This window comes from Aythya ferina (genome assembly GCF_964211825.1).
Source record: "Aythya ferina genome assembly, chromosome: 5".
Lineage (NCBI taxonomy): Eukaryota > Metazoa > Chordata > Aves > Anseriformes > Anatidae > Aythya > Aythya ferina.
In genome coordinates, this window is record NC_140301.1 from 58,937,969 (window position 1) to 58,959,599 (window position 21,631).

General features: G+C 38.8%; 2 protein-coding genes and 1 long non-coding RNA gene across 5 annotated transcripts in view; 1 reads left to right on the forward strand and 2 right to left on the reverse strand.

Annotated features, from left to right (window-relative positions):
• Positions 1–9,561, reverse strand: SNAPC1 (small nuclear RNA activating complex polypeptide 1). The gene is made up of 10 exons (XM_084520881.1): positions 9,231–9,561; positions 8,584–8,743; positions 7,236–7,376; positions 6,661–6,765; positions 5,548–5,706; positions 4,995–5,069; positions 4,325–4,387; positions 3,194–3,335; positions 2,118–2,201; positions 1–489 (listed from the first exon to the last, which is right to left on the reverse strand). Exons 1-10 carry the CDS (start codon positions 9,374–9,376, stop codon positions 455–457), a joined length of 1,110 nt encoding a protein of 369 aa, XP_084377007.1. The 5' UTR covers positions 9,377–9,561; the 3' UTR covers positions 1–454.
• Positions 9,538–21,631, forward strand: part of LOC311437517 — a 25,911-nt gene continuing 13,817 nt past the window's right edge. The window contains exons 1-2 of one of the 2 annotated variants that reach the window (XR_014693530.1): positions 9,538–9,660; positions 10,300–10,443. This is a non-coding gene — a long non-coding RNA (uncharacterized lncRNA). Of the gene's footprint in view, positions 9,661–9,843; positions 10,444–21,631 lie in introns of those variants that run through there. The other variant, XR_014693531.1, reaches the window with a different exon arrangement.
• HIF1A (hypoxia inducible factor 1 subunit alpha) overlaps positions 11,739–21,631 on the reverse strand; it is a 33,018-nt gene continuing 23,125 nt past the window's right edge. The window contains exons 11-15 of one of the 2 annotated variants that reach the window (XM_084520879.1): positions 21,234–21,356; positions 20,610–21,004; positions 19,662–19,770; positions 16,803–16,929; positions 11,739–16,654 (exon numbers count right to left, since the gene is read on the reverse strand). In XM_084520879.1, the coding sequence (XP_084377005.1) occupies positions 16,503–16,654; positions 16,803–16,929; positions 19,662–19,770; positions 20,610–21,004; positions 21,234–21,356 (906 nt within the window). In that variant the 3' untranslated portion in view covers positions 11,739–16,502. The remainder of the gene's footprint in view (positions 16,655–16,802; positions 16,930–19,661; positions 19,771–20,609; positions 21,005–21,233; positions 21,357–21,631) is intronic. The other variant, XR_014693529.1, reaches the window with a different exon arrangement.

Here is a 21,631-nt window from a genome sequence, read left to right on the forward strand (position 1 = left end):
AACTGTGAAAAATGATTTATTGTACTAATTTTAAACAGTCAGTAAGCTTATTATGTTCACAGACAAAAGATTCCAAACATCTCTCATATGGGAAAGTTTTTCATGAGCTGTTCTTCCAACAGCCTCAGCTAAAAAAATTGTTGCAAGTCAACATGAGTTCTGAGTAATTACTCACATTGTACAAAGTGAATGCAAGAAACAACCGTCTTCTCGTTCTTCCCTTCTCAAACAGCATGTGGCAACTTCATCTCCCACAGGCATCACTCACCAGGTGCTATACCATGAGACTGCTAAGGTATAGCAGTCACTACCAATATCCCAGTGTCACCTGTAGCTCTGGTCCCAGCCATTTCCTACTGTACGTCCAAAGGCATCCAAACAAGCACTTTGTGCTACATCTGACATTTACAACTTGTCATTAAAATTCTCATTAGTGCTTCTCCAAGTGGATCCTCTAACGTCTTCTTCTCCTCTTGGGAAGAGATAATTCTGAAAGGAAATAAAAAGATATTTCTGACAAGCTTTTCAAACTATCTTCTCTCATGGGAATGACTAAAGTAGAATTAATTCTGCACAGAAAAAGGAAATGAATTAGATGAGCTCTTGAGATCTCCTCCTAATTCCTCTCTGCATGGCTTTAAATATGAAAAAAAGTCCTTCTAGTTTCTATGGCATATGATATCATTCAAAATATTAAATACAACTCCACTGATTAACAAAGTACTGTACTTTTAAACTAATTCAACCTTGACAGCTTTCTGTTCCTTGTGAACTCGTAACATTTCATTATGAATTTGACACATACAATACTCAAAAATTAAGGACAAAATTGCTTATTGGTATGTTTTAGCACTTCAAGTTTACTGGCAAAGCTACCCAGAGAACTCCTGGTTTAAAGTCAAAACATTTGGACATTAACAACTTGAAGGAGTAAATAAAATCAAGTACAATATTAAATGCACCACTGTGCCTTCTTCAACCTGAAGATCTAAAAGTTGAATGACTTCAAATTGTCTACAGCTAAGGTGATCAGAAGATGTAAGTCATCTCAGTACCAAATATGTTCTTTAAGAGAATATAAATGTGCTACCTCACTATGAACATATTTTGATACTTACTATTCTCTTTTATATGAAAATATCTTTCTGTCTCACACAGTTTTTGATAGTAAGTTAACTTAGTATCTAAGAGGTTAGCTCCTCTCCCTGAGAGGCTGCCTGTATTTGAGATGTGGCCCCAAAGCAGAACCCTAAACTCTTCCAAGAGCCCTACTAAATGAGGTATCTCAAAGAAAAGATGATGTGGTTTCCTCTGGACAGTGTCTGTTCCATGGCACTTATGTTCCCCTCAAGTGATAATGAGAACAGACACAGAGCAGTTTGAGATTAACATATCAACATACACTAAATGCATTTGATGCTTCTGTACAGCAACTCCACCATCAGCTTTGAGAAGCCTGGTTTACCAATGCTTCCAAATAAAATTTACTTTCTTTTCAGCGACACAAGTGACAGCAACGTCATCCATCCTTCTACCTCAGTTCCCAGATTCTTACCCCAATGCTTCCAATATAGCGGAGGAAGCTGTTACCACGTATGTATACTGGAACTAAAGCCTCAAAGCATTGCCCAGCTGAAACTAAGGCTAGAGGGGAAACTTCTGCATCCCTCACTTCCATGACAGCGAAGGCAGCAAGGGCTGCTCAATCTTCCAGTGCAGGTTACAGAAGTTCCTGGAGCTACTACTACAGGTATCTTTAATAAGTTGGGGTATAACCCAAAATCACCTCTTATACATGAGTACTCTTCAAGGGAGATTTATATTACAGGAGAGTAAGCCATCTTTTAACTGGACTAATTTTAACACTGAGCACGCTATAATGAATTCGACGTACAAAACCCACTATTCACAGGATTTTACCATCTCGTGTGCTTATAACAAACCCTCAGAGCAAAGCTTCAATTTTTATGCAACAATATACAGGTTGAAAACTAACCTAGCTTTTGCAAGGAAGCAAAACATGGTCCAAAATATCAGGTTTTGTTTCAGTAAAAATACCTCACAGTAGAAAGCTATTAAAACAAGTCTCCACCTTGTTAGAATTTCAATCATCATACCTTCTTCACCTGAGTTATCTTCTTCTGTGATTACAGGCATCCCGATGTGCTGCGTAACAGTTTCCTTTTCTGCTTGCATCTCACCTGCACATATATTTTTAGGAAAAAAAAAGTCAAGTTTTTTGTGTGTGTGTTTCTGCACCTCAGGTACCTCAGTTAAAAGACTGTTCTCTTGCTGCTATCTCAACTTCCCAGTCAAAGACTGAAGAAACACCGACGTTTCAAAGCATCTTCATATGGCTCACTAGAGAAATCCTCAGTAAAAAGTAACTAACAATACAAGCTTGGAGCATACTAATCACCAACTCAGTTCAGAGATTATTCAAAAATATTCCCTCTCCAATACGTTGCCTACTGTTCTGAAGAAAAATTGCCCATTGCCCACCTCTGAAGAGGGCTGAATTTTCTCAGAAGCTCTTTCCTAGCAGAAGCTAAAAGTACATCAGAAAACAGACTTTAGAACTTCAAAATGAAATCACTGCCTTCAAAGTAAAGTTTATGCAGAACTACTTTGTTGCTCAAATTTATATAACTTTTAATAGTAAGTCAAGTGATTGACTTAAGTGGCTGAGCAACTTTTATCAGTTTAAAAGAAAGACATCACAAAGCTGACTTCCTTCAGAAGACAAAAGCTATTTGCCACGTTTTCAGAACTAGGAGACAAAGATCAAAATAAACTCTTGGAAAAAAAGACCGAAAAAAAGGAAGAAAGAAAAGAGATGCATAAGCAGGGATGCGCAAATACGTGGAAAGAAAGTGAAAAAAAAATGCACAAATTCCAAGGACATAAATGCTATGATAGTAAAATAAATCACTCACTGAAGAGTTCATACATGTCAAAGATCAGTAAAAATTCCCAGAGCTATTTATGATGCTTTAGTTTAACTATAAACAGCATGCAGTCATGTCTTCCTACCTGAGTAGACTGTGTAAAACAGACAGAACAGTTCAATTATGACAGAGGTATCACAAACCTTTCCTTAGTTTTTCACCTCCACTAAACAGTAAAAATTTAACCCAGCTGCCTTAGCTAGCAAAGTAATTGATAAACTTCTGCAGCCTCTCCAGAAAAATACCTTTGAATTCCAAAGAACCTCTTCTCAGTGCTGGCTGTGGTCTCCTACTGTTTCTTCTACTTCGGCTTGGAGATTTCCTATAATCTGACCCTGATTCAGAAGATTCTAATTTTACTTGACGATGTCTTCTGGATTTGGAGGCCTAGAAGGTAAGCATATGCATAAATGATAAAAACAAAAGTTAAAGGGCTACAACCTCACATTGTTGTAAATCACCAGTACTTAACAAGCAAGCACAGACCAAAGCATCAACTTCCTCACGTATCAAAAGAAAAGGGAATGGAGGAAGGGAAGACTCCCACTAGTTACTGTTTTTCAGTTCAATACGACAACATTAGAACTGATTCTGTGATTTAATGAGCCCATTGTTTAAAATCCAGGTAAAGAAACATTAATTTATGCTCACTCTCTGTCGGCATCAACCTACACTATACTGCACACCACTGCATGTAAGCAAAGGGAACATTTCCAAAAACTGCTACATCATAAAGCTTATTTACTATCATATTTTTCTCAGGTGCCTAGAAAACAGTACCACTGCATATCCACAAGTCTGGATTGTTCACTGTAAATTCCAGAGCTCTTTTTCATTTAATAATGCACTCTCCAATAAATGATTTAAATAAACAAGGAATTATGTAATGTTTATATACGTCTGCCATAAAAAGGCAATTCAGCAATGTTTTAGAAGTAGTACTTATTGAAACGTTTCAAAAGTTTGCCAAGTGACTTTAAAACCCCAAATTCCATTTTCATAACCATCTTCATAACCATCTTCACAGCTTCAAATACCTAAGCCTTGTGGAATTTGAACAATTAAAATCACAAGTATTTTTAAATTCCATTTACATAAAATTCCATCTATTAAAAAGCAGAGTACAGACATTAAAAGATATCCCAGAAATGAAAATCCCTCAGGCACAGACCATATTGCATTGCTTCCCTAAATCTAACAATAGTGAGGGCTTTAGGTTTTCCCACTGTGTTAGTTTGGAAACTAGAACATGCAAAAGTTGAATTACAGAGTGCAATTTTAACTCCTTCCTTTCTGACAAATCGTTTACATTGAACTGGTATTTAAAACTACTATTTAAAACCAAATACATCCCTATCATCAAGTTTTATATCTACCTCAACAACTGCAGAATAAGACTTGTATTTGATTCTAGCCAATGCACTTGCTCTTTCAGAACCCTGCAAAGAAACAAAAAGATCAGTCAGAAGAAGTTTCCATATTACAGCAATATTAAAACAAAATATTCAATTAGATTTGAGCAATATTTCACTATAGTTCTAATTCTACAATAAATGGTAACAAATTATTTCTTAGTTAAAAAATTCAAACTCCATTAGGAATGAAGAGCATAATTTTGGTTGCCTTCAGTTACATAGCCCAGTAAGAGAAAACTTTGAACTTCACATGTTACTCAAATTCAATGTTGCAACAAGCAGGTAAGTACAACACAAGCATTAAAAGTGGATATTGCATTTAGCTGAAACTCTAGAAAAAATCATAGAGGAGTTTGGCCAAGAAAACAGCTCTTTCTTACTTACTTACTTACCTGAAAGAGCCACAGTTTTTTATTGCAAGTGTCCAGGAACTACCACAGCAGCATATGCACAAAGCTTAACAGAAGACAATGCAATTTAAAAAACAAATCCCAATCTCACTAGCTATTCCTGGAATTTACTTTGACACGAACCCTGACAAACACCACTTCAGACCACTGTGATTTGAAGTTAACAAACTAACAGATTTTGCCTGTGCAAAAAACACAGCAAACAAGTTCATTCTTCTTACTTCTGATTCTAGTGAAGTTCCTTCTTCCTTTTTGTTTAGCACTTCATCAGCTTCTTTAGCATTTAGGAATAACTTCTGAAAAAAAAATACAAAAAACAGTATTTTTAAATGTCTATTGTTCACAAAGCGGTTAAAAAATTCTTGAATTTTGAAAAACATAACAAATATGTAATAATAACATAACATTTAAGTAACCACATATGTTGATTTCTTCCCACCAACATTACAGTACAGCCCTTCCTTGACCCCAGACTGTTACAGAGCGATTTCCCACAGTCATTCTAATACTATCCACAAACCACTTCTTCCTTAAGGGCTTACCTTTAAGCAATCATTTACATTATCACAGAAGCAATAAAAGCCATTGTCCTTCCCACCACACCAGAACTCTGCCTAGGGTTTTACTTATTCCATGTCTTCAGTGTTGCAGTTCCTCTGCTTATGTCTAAGATTTACAGAGTATGTTCAAAGGTAATGACACTAAGCCAGTTCTTACATGTTCGCATAATCTGTTAAATTGCCACAGCATAACATAACAGTCGGTACTACCTACCATTCTTTTTTGCTGCCATTCCTGATGTTCCAAAGTTATGTCTTTAAGAGTAACTACAAATTCATCCTTTATCAAGCTCAGGGCCTTGTCTGGCTGGGATTTGTCAGCTGATATGACACACTTCATTTTCTGGTAGTGCTCATGGATATTCATCAGTTCCTAATACAAGAAAAGAGATGATTTTCAGGAAAAAGAAGATTACAGCAGTAGAGTGATACTAATGCTCACTGAATAAAATTAAGGTTATTTAAACTATTCTAAGGAGACTACTGCAGTAGAGAGGTGTTAGATTGTTTATATCAGTTCAGTTTCAGGGCGCCTAGCAATAATGTCGCCTAGCACTTTCCCTTTAGTCCACCAATTACAAAGAATGAGTACTTATTTAAACTCAGAAAAAAAGTATCTGCGAGAGTTGGTCCTTGGTACCACTGAGATTTCAGCCTGATACGATAGTCTATTTTCTCTCTGAAGGAAGCGTTTTACAGTCTACTCACACTGTCATTTCACAGATTACTGGATTTTGTAGCACTGTAGTCAACCTTACTGATGATACATATTTGCTAGCAGCAACTAGAAAAATTATGTAAGCAAAGATATGCTACTGAGTCATAACAAGCAATGTAAGCTATACCCTGCTTGAATTATTTATTTACAAAAAAATTGTTACCTATTAAATGAAACCATGTTTTAAAAGGAGAAATGAAGGTCTGGAAACACTATAACCTTGCAGATCATTCATTTTCTGTTACAAGTACCCAGCTTCCAGCTAAAACTTGCAGACATATCAGAACAAACCTGCTTCCCACAACCCATCATTTTCCATTTTCCTTTGCCTAAGTGATGGTTGACTATTTTTTTCCCCTTCCCCTTTTACATCTTACTGAGGCAAAGCCACAAAACATTGGAGAGTATGGTACAGGTACCCTATGGTACCAGCAGATACCACAGTTCTTCCAAAATGTCCAGAAAAATTGCTAGCACAGACTACTACCTTTTTCTGCATTCCATAAGATGACTCATAAAGGACAATCTTGGGTTAATTAAAAAAGTTACAACTCTTAGACAACTGAAAAACACAAATGGTCGTTAAGTTATTGTTCAAAGTTACTGTACCTCTAACACATCATTAGTGATGAGGCTGCTAACTCTGTTACTTGGGTCTTTAAATTCTTCTTTAAATTCATTTTCCTGAATCTTCTTCTTAGTTCTGTAGTTTAGCTGTAACAGAAGACAATGCTTTGTAACTTAAACAGTCAACTTAAACCTCCTCTTGAAAAATCTTACTGCATATCCAACAATCAAGAGATGCTGAAAGGCATAGGATTAACTCATCAACAATAGCGTGCAGCTTCATTGTCAAGTGCTCTGCACTTTCTGAAAATTATTCCCTAATCAAGAATTTAACCTAGCAACCAAACTCAAGAGTTCACTGTTTCCACAAATTATGAGACATCTCAAATGTAATGAGAATATTTGATGCTGGAAAAAAAATATTTTCAAGCGAGATGCACACTACATTCAAACATCCTCTAAGCTTTATATTACATACCTAGTTATACAAAGCAAGACATAGTACATCTCAACCCAGCATGATAGCTAAACTAAATAAATTAGTGCTGTTGAAGTGCTAGCCATTGAAAGTGAGGATATTTTATTAAAAATTGTAAGCCAATAATGTAATAACTCACTAGCTTTGGCATTGCTGTGAAATGGAACGCTCTGGCAAGTCGCAGTGTCCTAAAGATGTATGCCGCATCATAATGCTGGGAATCTATCAGCTCTTGTTGAAATTTCAGGATTTCAGGCCAATCCTTTAGTGCAATTCTGATCTGCAACAAATCCATGGTGTATTATTATACTGACATGCGTATTTCAATGAACAAACACAAATTCAGCTGACTGCTATGACCACATTACACACACAACAATTGGATGTCTGGATGCAGCATGTCACGCAATCACAGAACTACAGAAAGTAGGATCCTACTATATACACGTAACTACTATCACAAATTTTGCAGGTAAGCTTCTTGTACTGTTGTGTTAAATATTCTTACTGCAGTTGCTGGCTATGATAGTGACATGAGTCCTCTACAATATCTGAGAAAGTTAATTCTTCATATTGAGGCGTCTGAAACAAAATGCACTCCTAGAAGGCTCCGATTCATCAGGTAATTAGGAAACAATACTTGTACCGTGATCTGTTGCCAGTCAAACATTCATTTAAGTCTCTCTTTCATTTCTTGCTTTTCCTCCTCTCCCATCTACACTGTCCTCTTAAAGTTTGTTCTACCTAAGGTACCTTCCTTGATGATTCCTGGACTCTAACATTTACTATATAGCAGCTGTTTTACATTTGCCTAAATTCATCTCCGTAAAAGGCAGTGACTTCTCTGAAGTTCAGATATGAGAGATAATGGCATCATTGCAGGACATTTAGGTTTGTTTTCTATGTAAAAAATTTGGACTCAATTGTTAATAATGCATACAATATACATGACAGTTCCTGAATAAACCACTTCTTACACTGATTTTCCAACTCCTTTATATGCTGATCTCCTCCCCTAAAAGCAGCAAGCAGGCACGTCATTCAGGCATTCAAACTTTCAACATCTTTACATATTCCACTTCTAGTTAACAGAAACTGGAAATAATTTCACCTGCCTTCATTCTCTTGAAATTCTAAGGAATGACTGGGGCTGCAATGGAGTTGTCTCTGCATTTGATGAGTACATTCTCAGGTCCCATTTTGAAAACTAGCCTCGTTCATTCCTTCAGTCTTGCAAACAAGATTTCTATGAACACGGCCATGATTTAAAAGGCATAAACACTATTGTAGTCACGACCATGTAAGTTCTCAAACCCAACAGTGTCTGAAAGGTTACCTTTTCCAAAAAGACCTTTTAAATTCTAAATATTTTTATGTTAAGAAAGTGAAAGGAAATACCCCACCCATTTCTGATGACAAAGCAGACAAAGGTACACGAAACATCTTATGTCTAGTCCCTCCTGAGAAGGAAACCCAAGAACAATTACCTTCTGTTTTGGCTGACATAGCTGCGTATTGTAGAGCCCATACAGCAGGTACAGAGCACCAACTCTGATCTGGAAAGCATACGGTGGCAAGAAGTACTGCTGTGCCAGTTCTAACGTCTTCTTCGTGAGCTTATTCCTCTCCAGAGCTCTTATTCTACCACTAAAGTAAACAAAAAGGAAGCACGTTAAAAGCAAGTAACTGTAACAGCACAGGGTTTACAAAGTCAGTAAGGCAGAAGCAAGCACCACGGATTTGAAAACACATTACCACAGGGCTCAAGTTCTCTGAAGTGTTGATAGGCCTCACGTACTGACACCTTGTAGTGAGACCTGCAGTGAAAAACGCGATACCCCATGGTCGTGTTTTTTAATATCATTTCTTAAGGAGCGCACCAAGATCCTACTACTTCAGTTCCAACCATCAGCGTTCAAACTCCGTGTGCAATTAGTACACAAAACAAACCGGCCTAGTACTCGATGAAATGACCGATTAACCCTTTTTTCGTTACCCTTTACCTGCCAAACCCCCCCGGGAGCCCTCCCTGAGGGAACCGCGGCTCCCCCCTCAGCACCCGGGGGGGAGCCCGGCGGCAGGGGGCTGCGGGACGGGGGACATGGAGGGTCGGCTCTCTCCATCTCCCACTCACTGGAAGATGGTGTGGAAGCGGCGCTCCCTCCACAGCTCAGCGAAACGCTCGAAGCGGACAGTGTCGGCCTCCTGGAAGGCTCCGAGCAGCTCCTCGCAATCCGCCTGCAGCCCGGGCACCGAGCCCGCCTCAGCTACCGCCGCCATTTCGCGCACGCTCAGGCGGCCCCCTCAGGGCGGTCGCTCATGCGCTTTTCCCCGCTGCCGGGGCTCTGCTACCGGGTAAGGGGGGGGGTTGAAGGGAGCCGGGGCTGAACCGAGCCGTGCCCGGCATGCACGGCCACACGTAGGCGGCGGGGCTGGGCGGCTGCCGAGCCGCACGTAGGGTGCCTGGGCGCGGCTTCAGCGAGCGGGTGCCGGCGGTGGCGGCTCTCCCGCCCCTCAGCCGCTGAGGCAGCCGAGGGAGCCCCCCGCGCCCCGCCGGAGCCCAGGTGGGTGGTGAGGGGGGAGCCCCCCGGGGCCACCCTGCCGGGGATGGGTTGAGGAAAAGGGGGTCCCGAGGGGTGCTGGGGGGCTGGGGAGAGCCGGTGGGGGGGAAAAAAGGGGGATTGGGAAGGGAGTGAGGGGTGCGCCTCAGCCGGGGGGCTGCGTACACCTGCGGGAGTTTCTCGTTGTGGGTAGGGGGTGGATTCACGGGTTGCTTTCTTAATGATGAATTAGGAAATTAATGATAAGTTTTGGTCTGCCGCTGCGGCGTTCCCCAAACCGGTTCGCCGTTAGCAGCAGCTAACCCATCCCGAGGCTGCTCTTTGGGGCTGGGCACTGTCAACCGCTCTTATAACCTTCACAGCTTTTGAGGTACAAATATATCTTTCTGTATGAATTATATGCACAAAAAGGCTCCAAAAAGCTGTTGTTAAGCGTCGCAGATAGCTGCTTTCATTGACGAGGGGCAGGGAGGCTTTAGCAGAGCTGTTGCATGCGGTCTGGGCACGTTTCAGCAGCTGTCGGGGGGGAGCTACACCTGGTGGGGTTTTGGTTGTTTGTCTTCTGAAAAAAACATTTTTCGTCTTATTGACGCATCATGGGGTGACTTCGTTCCTTCGGGGCCAAGCCCGGCTCCTCATCAGTTTCAGGAGGAACTTCGTTTAAAGGGAACAGAGCCTGGCGTTGCAGTGACGGTGTGTAAAGCTCGAGTGTGTTTTCAGAGGATTGAAATTAAAAGTGCAGCGAGCGTTGCGATTTCTCAGAGATGCTGTATCAAGAAGCGCTAGGTGGGTTGTTTTTCTTTATTCTAAGGCAGGTGGGGCTGCAAATCGTGACACTTTGATTCCCTAAGAGGATGTAAGACATGGTGAGGACAAGGCTGTTGCGTGTGTGTTAATGCGTGATACGTCTTGCAGAAAATTCGGCTAACGGTGCAAAGAAAATGCGGTGGAGAAAAAAGGCAACAAATTCTTGCAGAACTCCTTTTCTGTGCCATTTGCAATGAAATACAGTGTTAATTTTTTAGGTTAATTAATCGTCCACTTCGTTTTCTTAACTCTCTAGTCAGTGTTTTCATTCAGCGCTCCTTCAGGTGCTGAGTATGTTTTAATTGTTCCTTGGAAGGCAGGCTGTAGGTTACTGTATCCTCCTCATGTTCTTATTTAACTCCTAAATGAAGGGCTGAAGTCCTGTTTGTCCTATTAATTCCTAGCTTATAAGCAGCAAGTTAAGAAGCCATTCATCCTGCATAGATATGGCTATAAATAACGGGTTTCTGCAGTTGCACGCAGTACAAGAGAACTCACTCACTTTTGAATGCCTTATGTGATTTAGATCATACAAGCAAATTGAAAACGTGAAAATCATGTTTTCATGGATTGTCATGAAAATGAATCATGGATATGTTTTATTAAACAGTGCATTCCAGCTTCCATGTGTGCAAACCCATCAATTCTAATAAGTAACGGGATCATGCTCTACTGTGACAGCAGCTCTGAAAGCAGAACGCATGCACGCTTCTTCCCAGCAAAGCAAAAATGGGGCAATAGGTTTTGAATTTGTGCAATAGGAAACGGCATTCGTTTAATGAGACAGTAAGAGTCGCAAGATGTTGTCAAATTTATTTGCATGTGGTGAGAGCAACTGAAAAGTCACCTGGAAAAAGCCTTTTGGATTTAATTTTTCTTTTGTTACTAAGGGTGTTCTTGACTTGTTTACCCAGAGGTTTCCTTTAAAATTTCCATCCCTCTGGCTCTGCATCTTCTCGGTAGCTTCCCCCATGAGAGCCTATGCAATCCCTGGTGTCTGACTTGTTGAATTGTATGCCTAACCTCTTCTGTTCATGGATGTAGTTTATGTAATTTAGGTGGGACCTAAATGTGACCTTTTATAAATGCCATTGGAAAAGAGACCACATGTATGCTTAGTGTCAAAGTCTGTTGACTTCAGTAGCAGGTGGGTCACACCTCCAAACGTGCACAGAGTTCTAGTTGTGCTACACAGTGTTTATTTAATTTGTGTTTGCCATCTCCATCTTTTAGAACAGGAATAACTGATGTACAGAAATCACAGACGTCACAAGTTAGAAACAAACCCTCTCTTTTATTGAATTTTATACTGTTACACAATCAAAAAGAAATACAATCACAAGTATGTCAAAATGTTTCAAGAGAAATATCAATTGCAATAGGTTGTACTTGGTTCCAGAAAAGAATCTCATTAAAATATACCACTTTTTCATGAGAGAATACTGCAATTATTCACAAAATCTACCATACTGTATAAATCCAGTAGCAAACTCTTTAACCTTTTGGTAACTTGGCAAGCCTTGCTCAAGGTAAACAGGGAAGCAGAAGGAAAAACAACAACACATTTTTTGAATTTGGATCAAAATCACAGTTCTCCAGACTGGAGCTTTCCAGGGAGTCGAGTGTCTGATCGCTAATGGTACTTTTAATGAAAGCTGGATACCCAACTCATGAGTTCCTATGAAAATACTGGCCTTTCTACAGAGTACTCCTGGCCTGTGAAATGTTTGTTTTCATGCCGGGTAATTGCAGTTTGAATAATCTGCACGAGTGCAGTGCCATCTGGGTGAGATGTGTGCGCTGTTCAGTAGCAGCTAATCAAAGGGGATGGGGAATAAACGACTGACCCCAGGCATAGCCACTAGCGCCTGCTGCACAGCACTGGGGTGCTCCTGGCTCCCAGGGTCATCAAAGGAAATGAGTCATTCAGCGCTGTGACAAGGGACAAAGCCTGACAGCAGATACTAGTGGAACAGCCCACATCACGTATCTGTTTAGCTGTTTAAAAAACAATTTAAATAATTAAAAATGCCATTAAATATGCACTGGTTTAACCTGTAATAATCAGCTATTTGATTCCTCTAGCTTTATTTCATTGCAAGCATGTGAAGTTTTAATTGTTCTTTCTGGCCTCAGGCTGGGACTTAAAAGTAATTCATAATTACTCTGAGGGAGTTTGTGCGTACACAGGAATGGAAACTGATCAAAGTAACATAGTAAATTGCTTTAATTTCGTTTTCCAAGACCAATATACAGTCCAAGCTATCTTACTACATGGGTGGAAGGTGTGGTTAAGTGTGCACTTTGGACTCCAGGCTACCCTTATGGAGTGTAACATCTGCTGTCCAGCAGCTCAGCTGTAATAGTGACTTCTTTGGAGCTACAGCTGTGGTTAATTGCGACTACTTTCAGGTAAAGGACTGAATGTCATCACCATAAATTCTGGCCAAAAAAAAGGCCTTTAGCTTTTAACAAACCCATCAGCATCCTTGATAAAACATCAGTTGGAATCCATATGCAAAAAATAATTGATATGCCATGAGGAAGACATGGTGTGACTACTGCTGCAGTCACAACCTACTGAAAGCTAGCTTCGTTATGCTCAGCTTATGGGGAAAAGATAATTGAGCATGTTTCATATGCAAAAGCAAATACTACATCCAGCTGCAGTTTCTTCGTTATTACTGGTGAAGAACAAGTGCTCTAAGTAGCAAGTCAACACGGAACTTACTCAAAATTGCTAAGAAAACCTCTAGAAAGAAGTGTATTCTTCCTCCAAAGAAGGGGTAGAATCTAAGGCTATATAGCCTGATGCTAAGGAAAAAAAAAAATTAAAGCAGCTAAAAAGCCTACTTCCTGCTTTTGTAAACTTGCAGCAGTTTTTATAGCAAAGCTGAGACTAGGCCAGAGCAGTTACTGTTACTTTTCCATGCTTTCTTCAGCATTTCTATGAGCTGAATAATTGTTCTCAGTAACTACAGCACATCATTCTTAGTCATAAAATTAATTTAGCCATATCCTGGAAGCTAGAGCTTCTACAGGGGATGCTCTAATAGTGAATGGGAGAGTTAGGCAAAGGAGGGGAACACTTGTTACATTTATGTGTAACTTTACAAGCTAGTTTTCAGGTTGAGGCTTTTTCTTTTTAATCCTCCGAAGTGCAAACCACTATGGGTACTACAATTCCTCCAAGGATTATTTATTTCACTCACTTTTACAAGCACTGTAAACAAAATGCTATGCCTCAGTAGTACGTATAATAGGAAACGTATGTGAGTGGGGAAGATTCTTAGACAAGATGATGCTCATTTAAATCCCTGGCTGTTGTCATTAAGAACAGAGATGATTCCTGCTGGCTCATAACCACAGATCATGCAGGTCACGTAAATTTTCCTTCTCCTTGTAATATGGATTTTTCTCTCGTAACTCACTACCCTCTTTTCGTACATTAAAGAGGGACTCCAAGATAAGGAGTAAGTAACAGAACTACTTCAAAGAGGACAACAGAACATTTCTAGTGGGAGATGAAAAAGGATAGCCTCCCAGGACAGGGAAGTAAGAAAAGCACAACCCACTTGTACTTCTCGTCTACAAGACTCTCCTCCCTATCTCGGCTCCTGTCAGTCTATGCAGAGCTAAGGATATGGGTAGCCCCTGCCAGCTGCTGCTTAACTTGGCTATTACAACTTCTGCTACTAGAGAAAGCAATGCTAGGGGAAAACGTGCTGTCTTCAAGGCTTCACACAGCACACACGCAGTATTCTACTGCTTTTATCCAAAGAGCTTTGTAAGCTTCGCATACCAAAGCTTTATTACAAATCTTTAATACTGAAATATTAGGTGCGTATATATTCAAATTGTTCTCTACACAGATCTTGAGCTCTAGCTTAGTGTACCTTCGTGCTTTCCTTTCTCTATGGAACTTCTGCTGAAACTAAGTATGCAACCACATTCTGCTACCAGTGCTTTACCTTTCTCTAAGTCAGTAGCTAGCAGTCTCCATGTAGTTTCATTAGCACAGCTGTGTCAGTTTGAAAAGTGCTTTTGCTTCAGTGAAACTGTAACAGTAATTTTAAAAGACAGGTTAAGCTTATGCACAGTTATATCGATTTCAAAATACTCTAGACAAGTTCAGTGAAACCAGTTTCCAAAATAAAAACACATTTTGTGACACTCCACATTTGATTTCTTACACTGAGATATGCTGCTTAAAATAGTTATGTAGGTTTGAATGTACAGAATATATTGACCCTATTTACACATTACAAGGTTGTATCAGTAGTATCATGTTTTATGACAGCAAAAGAAGTCACCTAGTCAAAGTTACCGAGTCAACAGCACAAGAAACTAGAACAACCTTTATCGTGGAGTACCAGCTTCATTTTCCATTGTGCAGTTTTGCAATTTAAAACAAATCATCTTTAATCGGTCACTCTTGTGAATTTTACATTTCCTGCTTTCCAGTGTTACCTTGATAATGCTTCCAGAGACAAGCCTTTAAGCTGTTTGCGAGGAAGAATCTTTCCGCTCTGAAATAACGCACGTGCTGTCTTTGCACTTTCAAGTTTGCTAACTGGTGTGATAACATTAAAAAATTTCACGTCTTTGGCCGGCAGTAGTACAACACTGTCTAGGAGACTTTAGTACTGAATAGGCTCAAATAATTAAGTCGGAGATGTTACGATCAAAGCAAGGAAGCAGTGATTTCCAATGAACTCTAAGTTAAAAAGGGAACACGGATGAACGATAACCACTAACAAAAATATAAATTATCTCATCTTTCTCAGATAACACACTCCCCAAGGGGGCCTGGTCCACATATAGTTTATTGATGTAAGAAAACAATACAGTTAGTGTTAGATCCAACCACGAAGAGCAAAAGAATGAGTGAATGAAGGTTTTGTACAGTACATATAGGAAAATAAGATGTCTGTGACAACTATATATTTCTAAATAAAAAGGCTTCTAAATATATTCAAGTTATTGAAATCTACATGAAAACATATGGATGTTAATAGCAACAAGGTGCGTGAAACCAAAACATCAAAATATTGAGCAACTCAATGATGTACTAGATAAAACTCTGCTAACAATGCAAGATGTTTTACAATCTGCTTGAAATATCACCTATACCACACAGGGTAAGCTGAACATTTAGATTTAAGATCATACACAATATTAGCATTAACTTCAACAACTACAGGCAGGGATTTATTTTTTTTTAAGCTGGCAAAGTGACTACTTTAAGAACATCAAACTCTCTCTAAATTGAGAATGTACCCAAATAAAATGCTGCTAGCCCTTCCCAGATAAAAACCTTTCCCTTTGACTAACCACACTCATTTAAGTCAAAAGCATAAGACAGCATTTAAGAACAATTTATATTACAACATGACTAAAATAATGACGTAATCCAGGTTTAAACATGATTTCATAGGCAAACAAAAGATTCTTCTTAAAAACTAGTTTTTATAAACGCAGAATATATTGCATGAGGAACTGCTGGTATTTTTTAAGAAAATATATTGTGCGATTGTGGCTACAATGCACTGCTGCAAAGCATTGTTGTTTCTTATAAAAATTATTAAAATAAAAAAAAACTCACTTGAACATAAACAGTAAGAGAGCACAAGTCTTCCAGCTACCTATGAAGAGCAGGATGGAAGTATTGCCAGTTGTTCCTGTGTTGACGTTTTACTAATGATAAATTTTGGTGACCAACTCCCCAGCCAAAAATAAATATTTTTTAAAATCAGGTGCATATTTCTAAGCTGCTATTGCAAGTGTGTTTTAAATGTAATGGACTTAAAAGTGTATGTACCAAAGAATTATAAAAATGCACTATAGTTTGAGTTACTGTTACATAAAGAACGTATTAAAAAGACTGTCAAAATAAGTAGAAAGGGGATCAAAACTGAACTAACTGAATTAGTGCAGTACTGTAGCCAGGCTTCTAAAATCAGATATAGAAAATATAAATAGACTGCTTTAGGTGATGATTCACCAGTGTCCAAAAAAGGAACAAGTATTGTGAAAGCTCAGTTAACTTGATCCAGAGCTCTGAGCAGTTCTTCCCCCTGTAGCAGGTTTCTGTTGCCTTGTATGGGAGCATTTACTTCACAATCATAACTTGTGAGTTGGGGTAGTCCACTTTCATCCATCGACTGCCCTAGAAGTTTACTTGCTATGTCTACAGAGGAAGGGGAAGGAAAAAAGTGCACTTTATTCACTTTCCTCCAAAACTGTTCACAAACGAGACAAGTTGGTTATGTTTTTGTCACTCGGTTCTCTTCCACGCAGCCCTCCCATCCTCTACATATTTAAAAAAAGATACTAACCAGTTGATAATAGAATGATTGTCTTTTGCTCCACTCCATTATGACCAGTTGTTTTGCATGCCTTTACACGTTTCCAAGCAAGCGATGCATTTCCTCCACGGTCACCTGTCTGCTGGAATAAAGACCCCTAGAAAGAAGTAAAACAAAACTTCTTTATTGAATGCTGCATCCTTCTCGCCTTCCACATCCCTTTTCCAAACCAGCAGTTTCTGCCACTAATTACCAATGCAGGCATTATTACAATTTAAAGGGGACTTCATTCAGAATTTAGGGAGAACGTGTTTCCAAGTACACTGGCCTTGAAGATTATTTAGAAGAAAACACAATCAGATTTTTATTTAAAAGAAAACAGGATCAGATTTTAAGGTCTCCTCCCTTACACAAAACAATTACAAAATCCTGGTTATCAGCAGCTACCATGCTTGCTGTTAGCGTGGACATGTACACACACCCACACCCATTTAATTACCACTGCTCTTGGGTGAGTAAGCATCAGGTTTTCACTGAAGTCGCTAATGGTTTTCTGCCCTGGAATTAACAGCGTGGACAGGAGATTCAGGAACCGTGGTTGGTTGATTTTATCTAAATTTAAGGTATAAGTTCTGCTTGCACTCCAGTTATTGCCACCAACCCATCTGATCCAAGTTTTGAGGAGAATGCAGTCCCAAGCCTTTCTATTGCAGATACAGCACCTTGACATAAGTCTTTTGGCAGCAGCATACCAGGTATGGAGATAGAAAGGTTTTTTTTAAGAGCTCCATATAATTAGTGCAGGGAAGAAAAAGCCACCACTGAAACAGAAGATGGGATGGAAGGAGAAGCCCCATTTTAGTAACAAGTTTGCTAGCAACAGTGGCTGAATCAGCAAAGCCGTGTCTTGTTAGTAGTAGTGACTTGCAAAAGAAGAAAAAGTATTTCAGAATGCTGCCATTACCCTGAACACTTAAAATAGTAAAGGACATGATTTCAGGTTATAAAACACATGCAAGTCAAAAAGACAGTTGTATAATAGAAGTTAAACAACTCAGAAGCTGCATTTCATAGTAAGGTAGGTCACCTACATTGTTCCTGGTTTAAATTTTTATTTTTTTAAACTATGAATGCAATACGGCCTTCCGTATCAAGACATATAACTCACATTTTTCCCCTTTCGAAATTTGGATCATCATTTATAATCTCATTATAACACATTTTGCCTTTGTCTAATTCTCCTGCTTTCTAAAACCAAACTAAAGTGGTACTGTCTTTGCTTATTCTTGGAAGTCACAGCAAATTTTTGCACAATCCCAGTTCAGCCTGGATTTAATCTAATTTTTGTACTATGCATGTGTAAGGACTAGTTCATAAACTCAAATCCATTTTGGAGAAAGAAGCCAGATGACAGAAGTACTTGATTGTAGTAATGTCAATAAGACCAAGCTACATGGAAAAAAATCAGCTTCTGACTGTGCAGAAACCTTCAAAATACAAGTTTTGTCACACACAGGAAAAAAAAAAAGGGTTTACAGAGAATGAAATCTGAACCTATAAGCATTAAAAAGGCACTAAACATAACAGTGTATGTCCATTACAGGAGTTAATATAAAACTGCTTGTGTTCTGCTATTTTATATCTATCAGCAACGCTATATCACAGCCATAGCACCACTGCGTGAGAAGGCGGCAATGAAAAGCAATAAAATTTTTAGCAGAGCTGTGAATTCTTAAAGAGCTACTGGCAGCAACAGAACAACATGCATGAAAATTGCAAAGCATTTAACAAATAAGGACAATGGCATCAATATGTTGTTTGCTTTTTAATGAAGTCTGCTAGGCTCATAGAAAAAAAATGGATGTATGAATGCTTTCTCAGCTCTCACAGAAGAGGCCAATGGTAAGGCAACACACAGTGACTTGTTGCATTCCCAAACCAGAATGCTAACTCAGGAATAGTTCATAATTCAGAGGAAAAACAACCCTGCGCTGTAAGATGTGATGGATGACAACATCTAGGAGATGGATCACCAGAGGAAGAAAGAATCTCAAAGGCTACAAGGCAGTAGAGGAACTAAGAACTAACCACTTAAAAACTTGAGAGAAGTGGGAATTTGCAATGAAAGCAAGAGGAGAGATGCAGTACGTGGCAAAGCCCAAGGTTTCAAAATACTAAGAAATGACAGTAGGTGTCAAAGATCTCAGAGACAAAATACCCTTACAGAAGGCAACAAGCTTAATAGCCCAAGTTAAGTGACAGAAGTCTAAGAAAATCTAAAAAGTTTATTTTTGAGTTACTTAGCCTATGATGAGGTACTTGCTATCACATACTAAAACTAGAGAGACAGCGCATGAAATGGAAGTGGTAGTAATGTAAGTTTGCCAGATAAGAATTCTATCTATTCCCTTATAGATCAGATGGTATTGTTATCTGACTGTTGTTATCTGACCAAATTAAGAAAAGAAAGCAACCTCAGTCTCAATGGAGAAATGATAGGAAGAAACATAAGAACACTGTCCAGAACTCACAAATATAAAAACTGAGTTTGAAACCAGGAACAAATGACAATAAACGACAATTTTGCCTTACATTTGTGCATATTCTACAGATGAAGCATGCCTCCTTGCATGTATGTTCACAAATGAGCATCTCCTACCTAATCAAGAAACGTGCTTGGGTACAGAGGGCACTTTTGAAATGACTGACAGTAAGAGAACTAAAAACCAGTATCTGCATATGCGAGGGAATTTCATGCCCAAACAATCATCTCTGATCCCAAGAGTCCATTGCATACCAACAGCTAAACTCAGGAGTCTGCACTGAAGCCTCGATTCAGAAATTGCAAGGTTAAAAGTGAATATTTTAAAATGGTAAAACAAAACTCACAATTCCAACTGCCTGAAAAAGTGAACCATCATGTTCCATTTTTCGTTTTCTCTGAGCATTATGCAAAGCTAGCATCTTTGGATTTAGTTCTTCATCCATTGCAGTAGATCTAAGAAAAATTGATTCAGGCTGTTAAGACGTTTCTACTATCCTCAAGCCATTCTTTTTTTGTGGACACTTATATACAATATGACAAAACTGAATTTATGAACTATACTAGTTTTCTTTTGTAACTGACTCATTTCAATAATTATTGTCTATGAGCATAGAAAATGTTAGCATTTAATCTTGCTGTGAAGCTCAGAATGAGTTTTAGCAAAAAAAAATTTAGTCTGTAGGAAAAAAAAACAAAGCATAAAAGTTCAGCAATTCATTTTCTACAGGAAGGAGGGAGGGAAGGGTGAGGAAAGTGAGTATTTCTATGTACAGATAAAGCTTCTGTGTATCAAAAGTCTGACATTCTGATTTTGTAGAATTTTCTACCATAAAAATGTGCTACGTATACCTTCATCTGTCATTATGAATTATAGCTAATTTTAAAAGTAATACGTGTAGCACAGAGACTGCAGATGACTCTTACCTCTTAACGAAGTGGACAAAAAATATCAGAAATATTGTGTGGGTATAACTACCTCTAAATTGCCTACTGCATTCTTTTTAAATGGTTGCATGTCAGATAAAAAAGCAAAATAAACTTATTAATGCAGTTGGCATACAGTAGCTGCCTATTACATGAGATGTAAAAGCTACTGCAAAAAAGCTGCTGAGAAATTAACTTTAGGGAAGATCAGCATATCAAAAATACAGTATGAAGTGTCTGGATTTCAACATATCAATATCTACTTTGAAGCAGAACACTGAATACAATGTATGCCAGTTGCAGTATTTAAAAGCACTTTGTATCTAATTTCTTAAATTCCTTGAAAGTGAGCTTGGCTTTTAAAATACCTTTTATTCAGAGTGACTGTTAGCAAACTGGGTGTTCCTGGACAAGGTTTTTCTGTCTGATCCAATGTTCCTTTTCCTGTTCTGATTGGAGATGCAGTTCGACTCCTGTTCCCACCATAAGGTGACGCTGGGGCACTACTCGTGTCATTGATTATGTGGACAGGAGATGAAGGAACAATTAGCGTCTTCACATCATCCACACGTTCTGCCACTGGTTTTATTTCATCAGCAGTAGTTGATGGTGTCTGAGTCTGCTGAAATATGGTAATAGTGGCTGCGTTTTGGGAGCTGGAAGAACTGCTTTCCAGTGGAGATAGCTGATCAAAGGAGCGTAGCTGGAAGTCATCATCCATCGGGATGTAAGGAGCCAACATCTCCAAGTCTAAATCAGTTTCCTGGAAAACAAGACGTAAAACTTACGCATAGGTCAGAACATCTCAGCTCTGAATTCATGGCTCCTTTAAGGCTCTTCTTTTTACCAAATCCTTAGAATAATTATTTAGCTTATTTTAGTAACATGTTCCATAAAAGAAGAATGAGGTCTCTGAAAGCATTCTAAGAAAGCAAGAAGAACATTGAGAATAAGCATTAAGATGATGCAGATTTCAGGTTAATATACATTACCTGAGTAGAGAATGGATTTTTTGCTTCTGTATCTATCGCAAAGAGTTTCTCCACTAATTCCAGTTTGAACTCATTAGCCATATCATTATCCACATCAAAGCAATAGTCATTGGGACTACTGGGCTGTGAAAACATTTTGAATGCAGTTTTAAATTTCTGTCATTACCTTGTTTTATGTTGTATTTACAGGTGGTCTTAAAAGTGTACAAATGTAAGACTTAATTCCAACCTGTGGTTGCACAAAAACTAAAATGGGAAAGGAAGACATTTACATTTATCTGTATACATTTAAATTCACCCCATTTGGGAAGCACAGAAGTACCCTTTGCAAGTAAATTATGGCAAGTAATTTGCTGTTTACAGGAGTCAACTCTGACTCATCCTTTTCTAGAAAGACC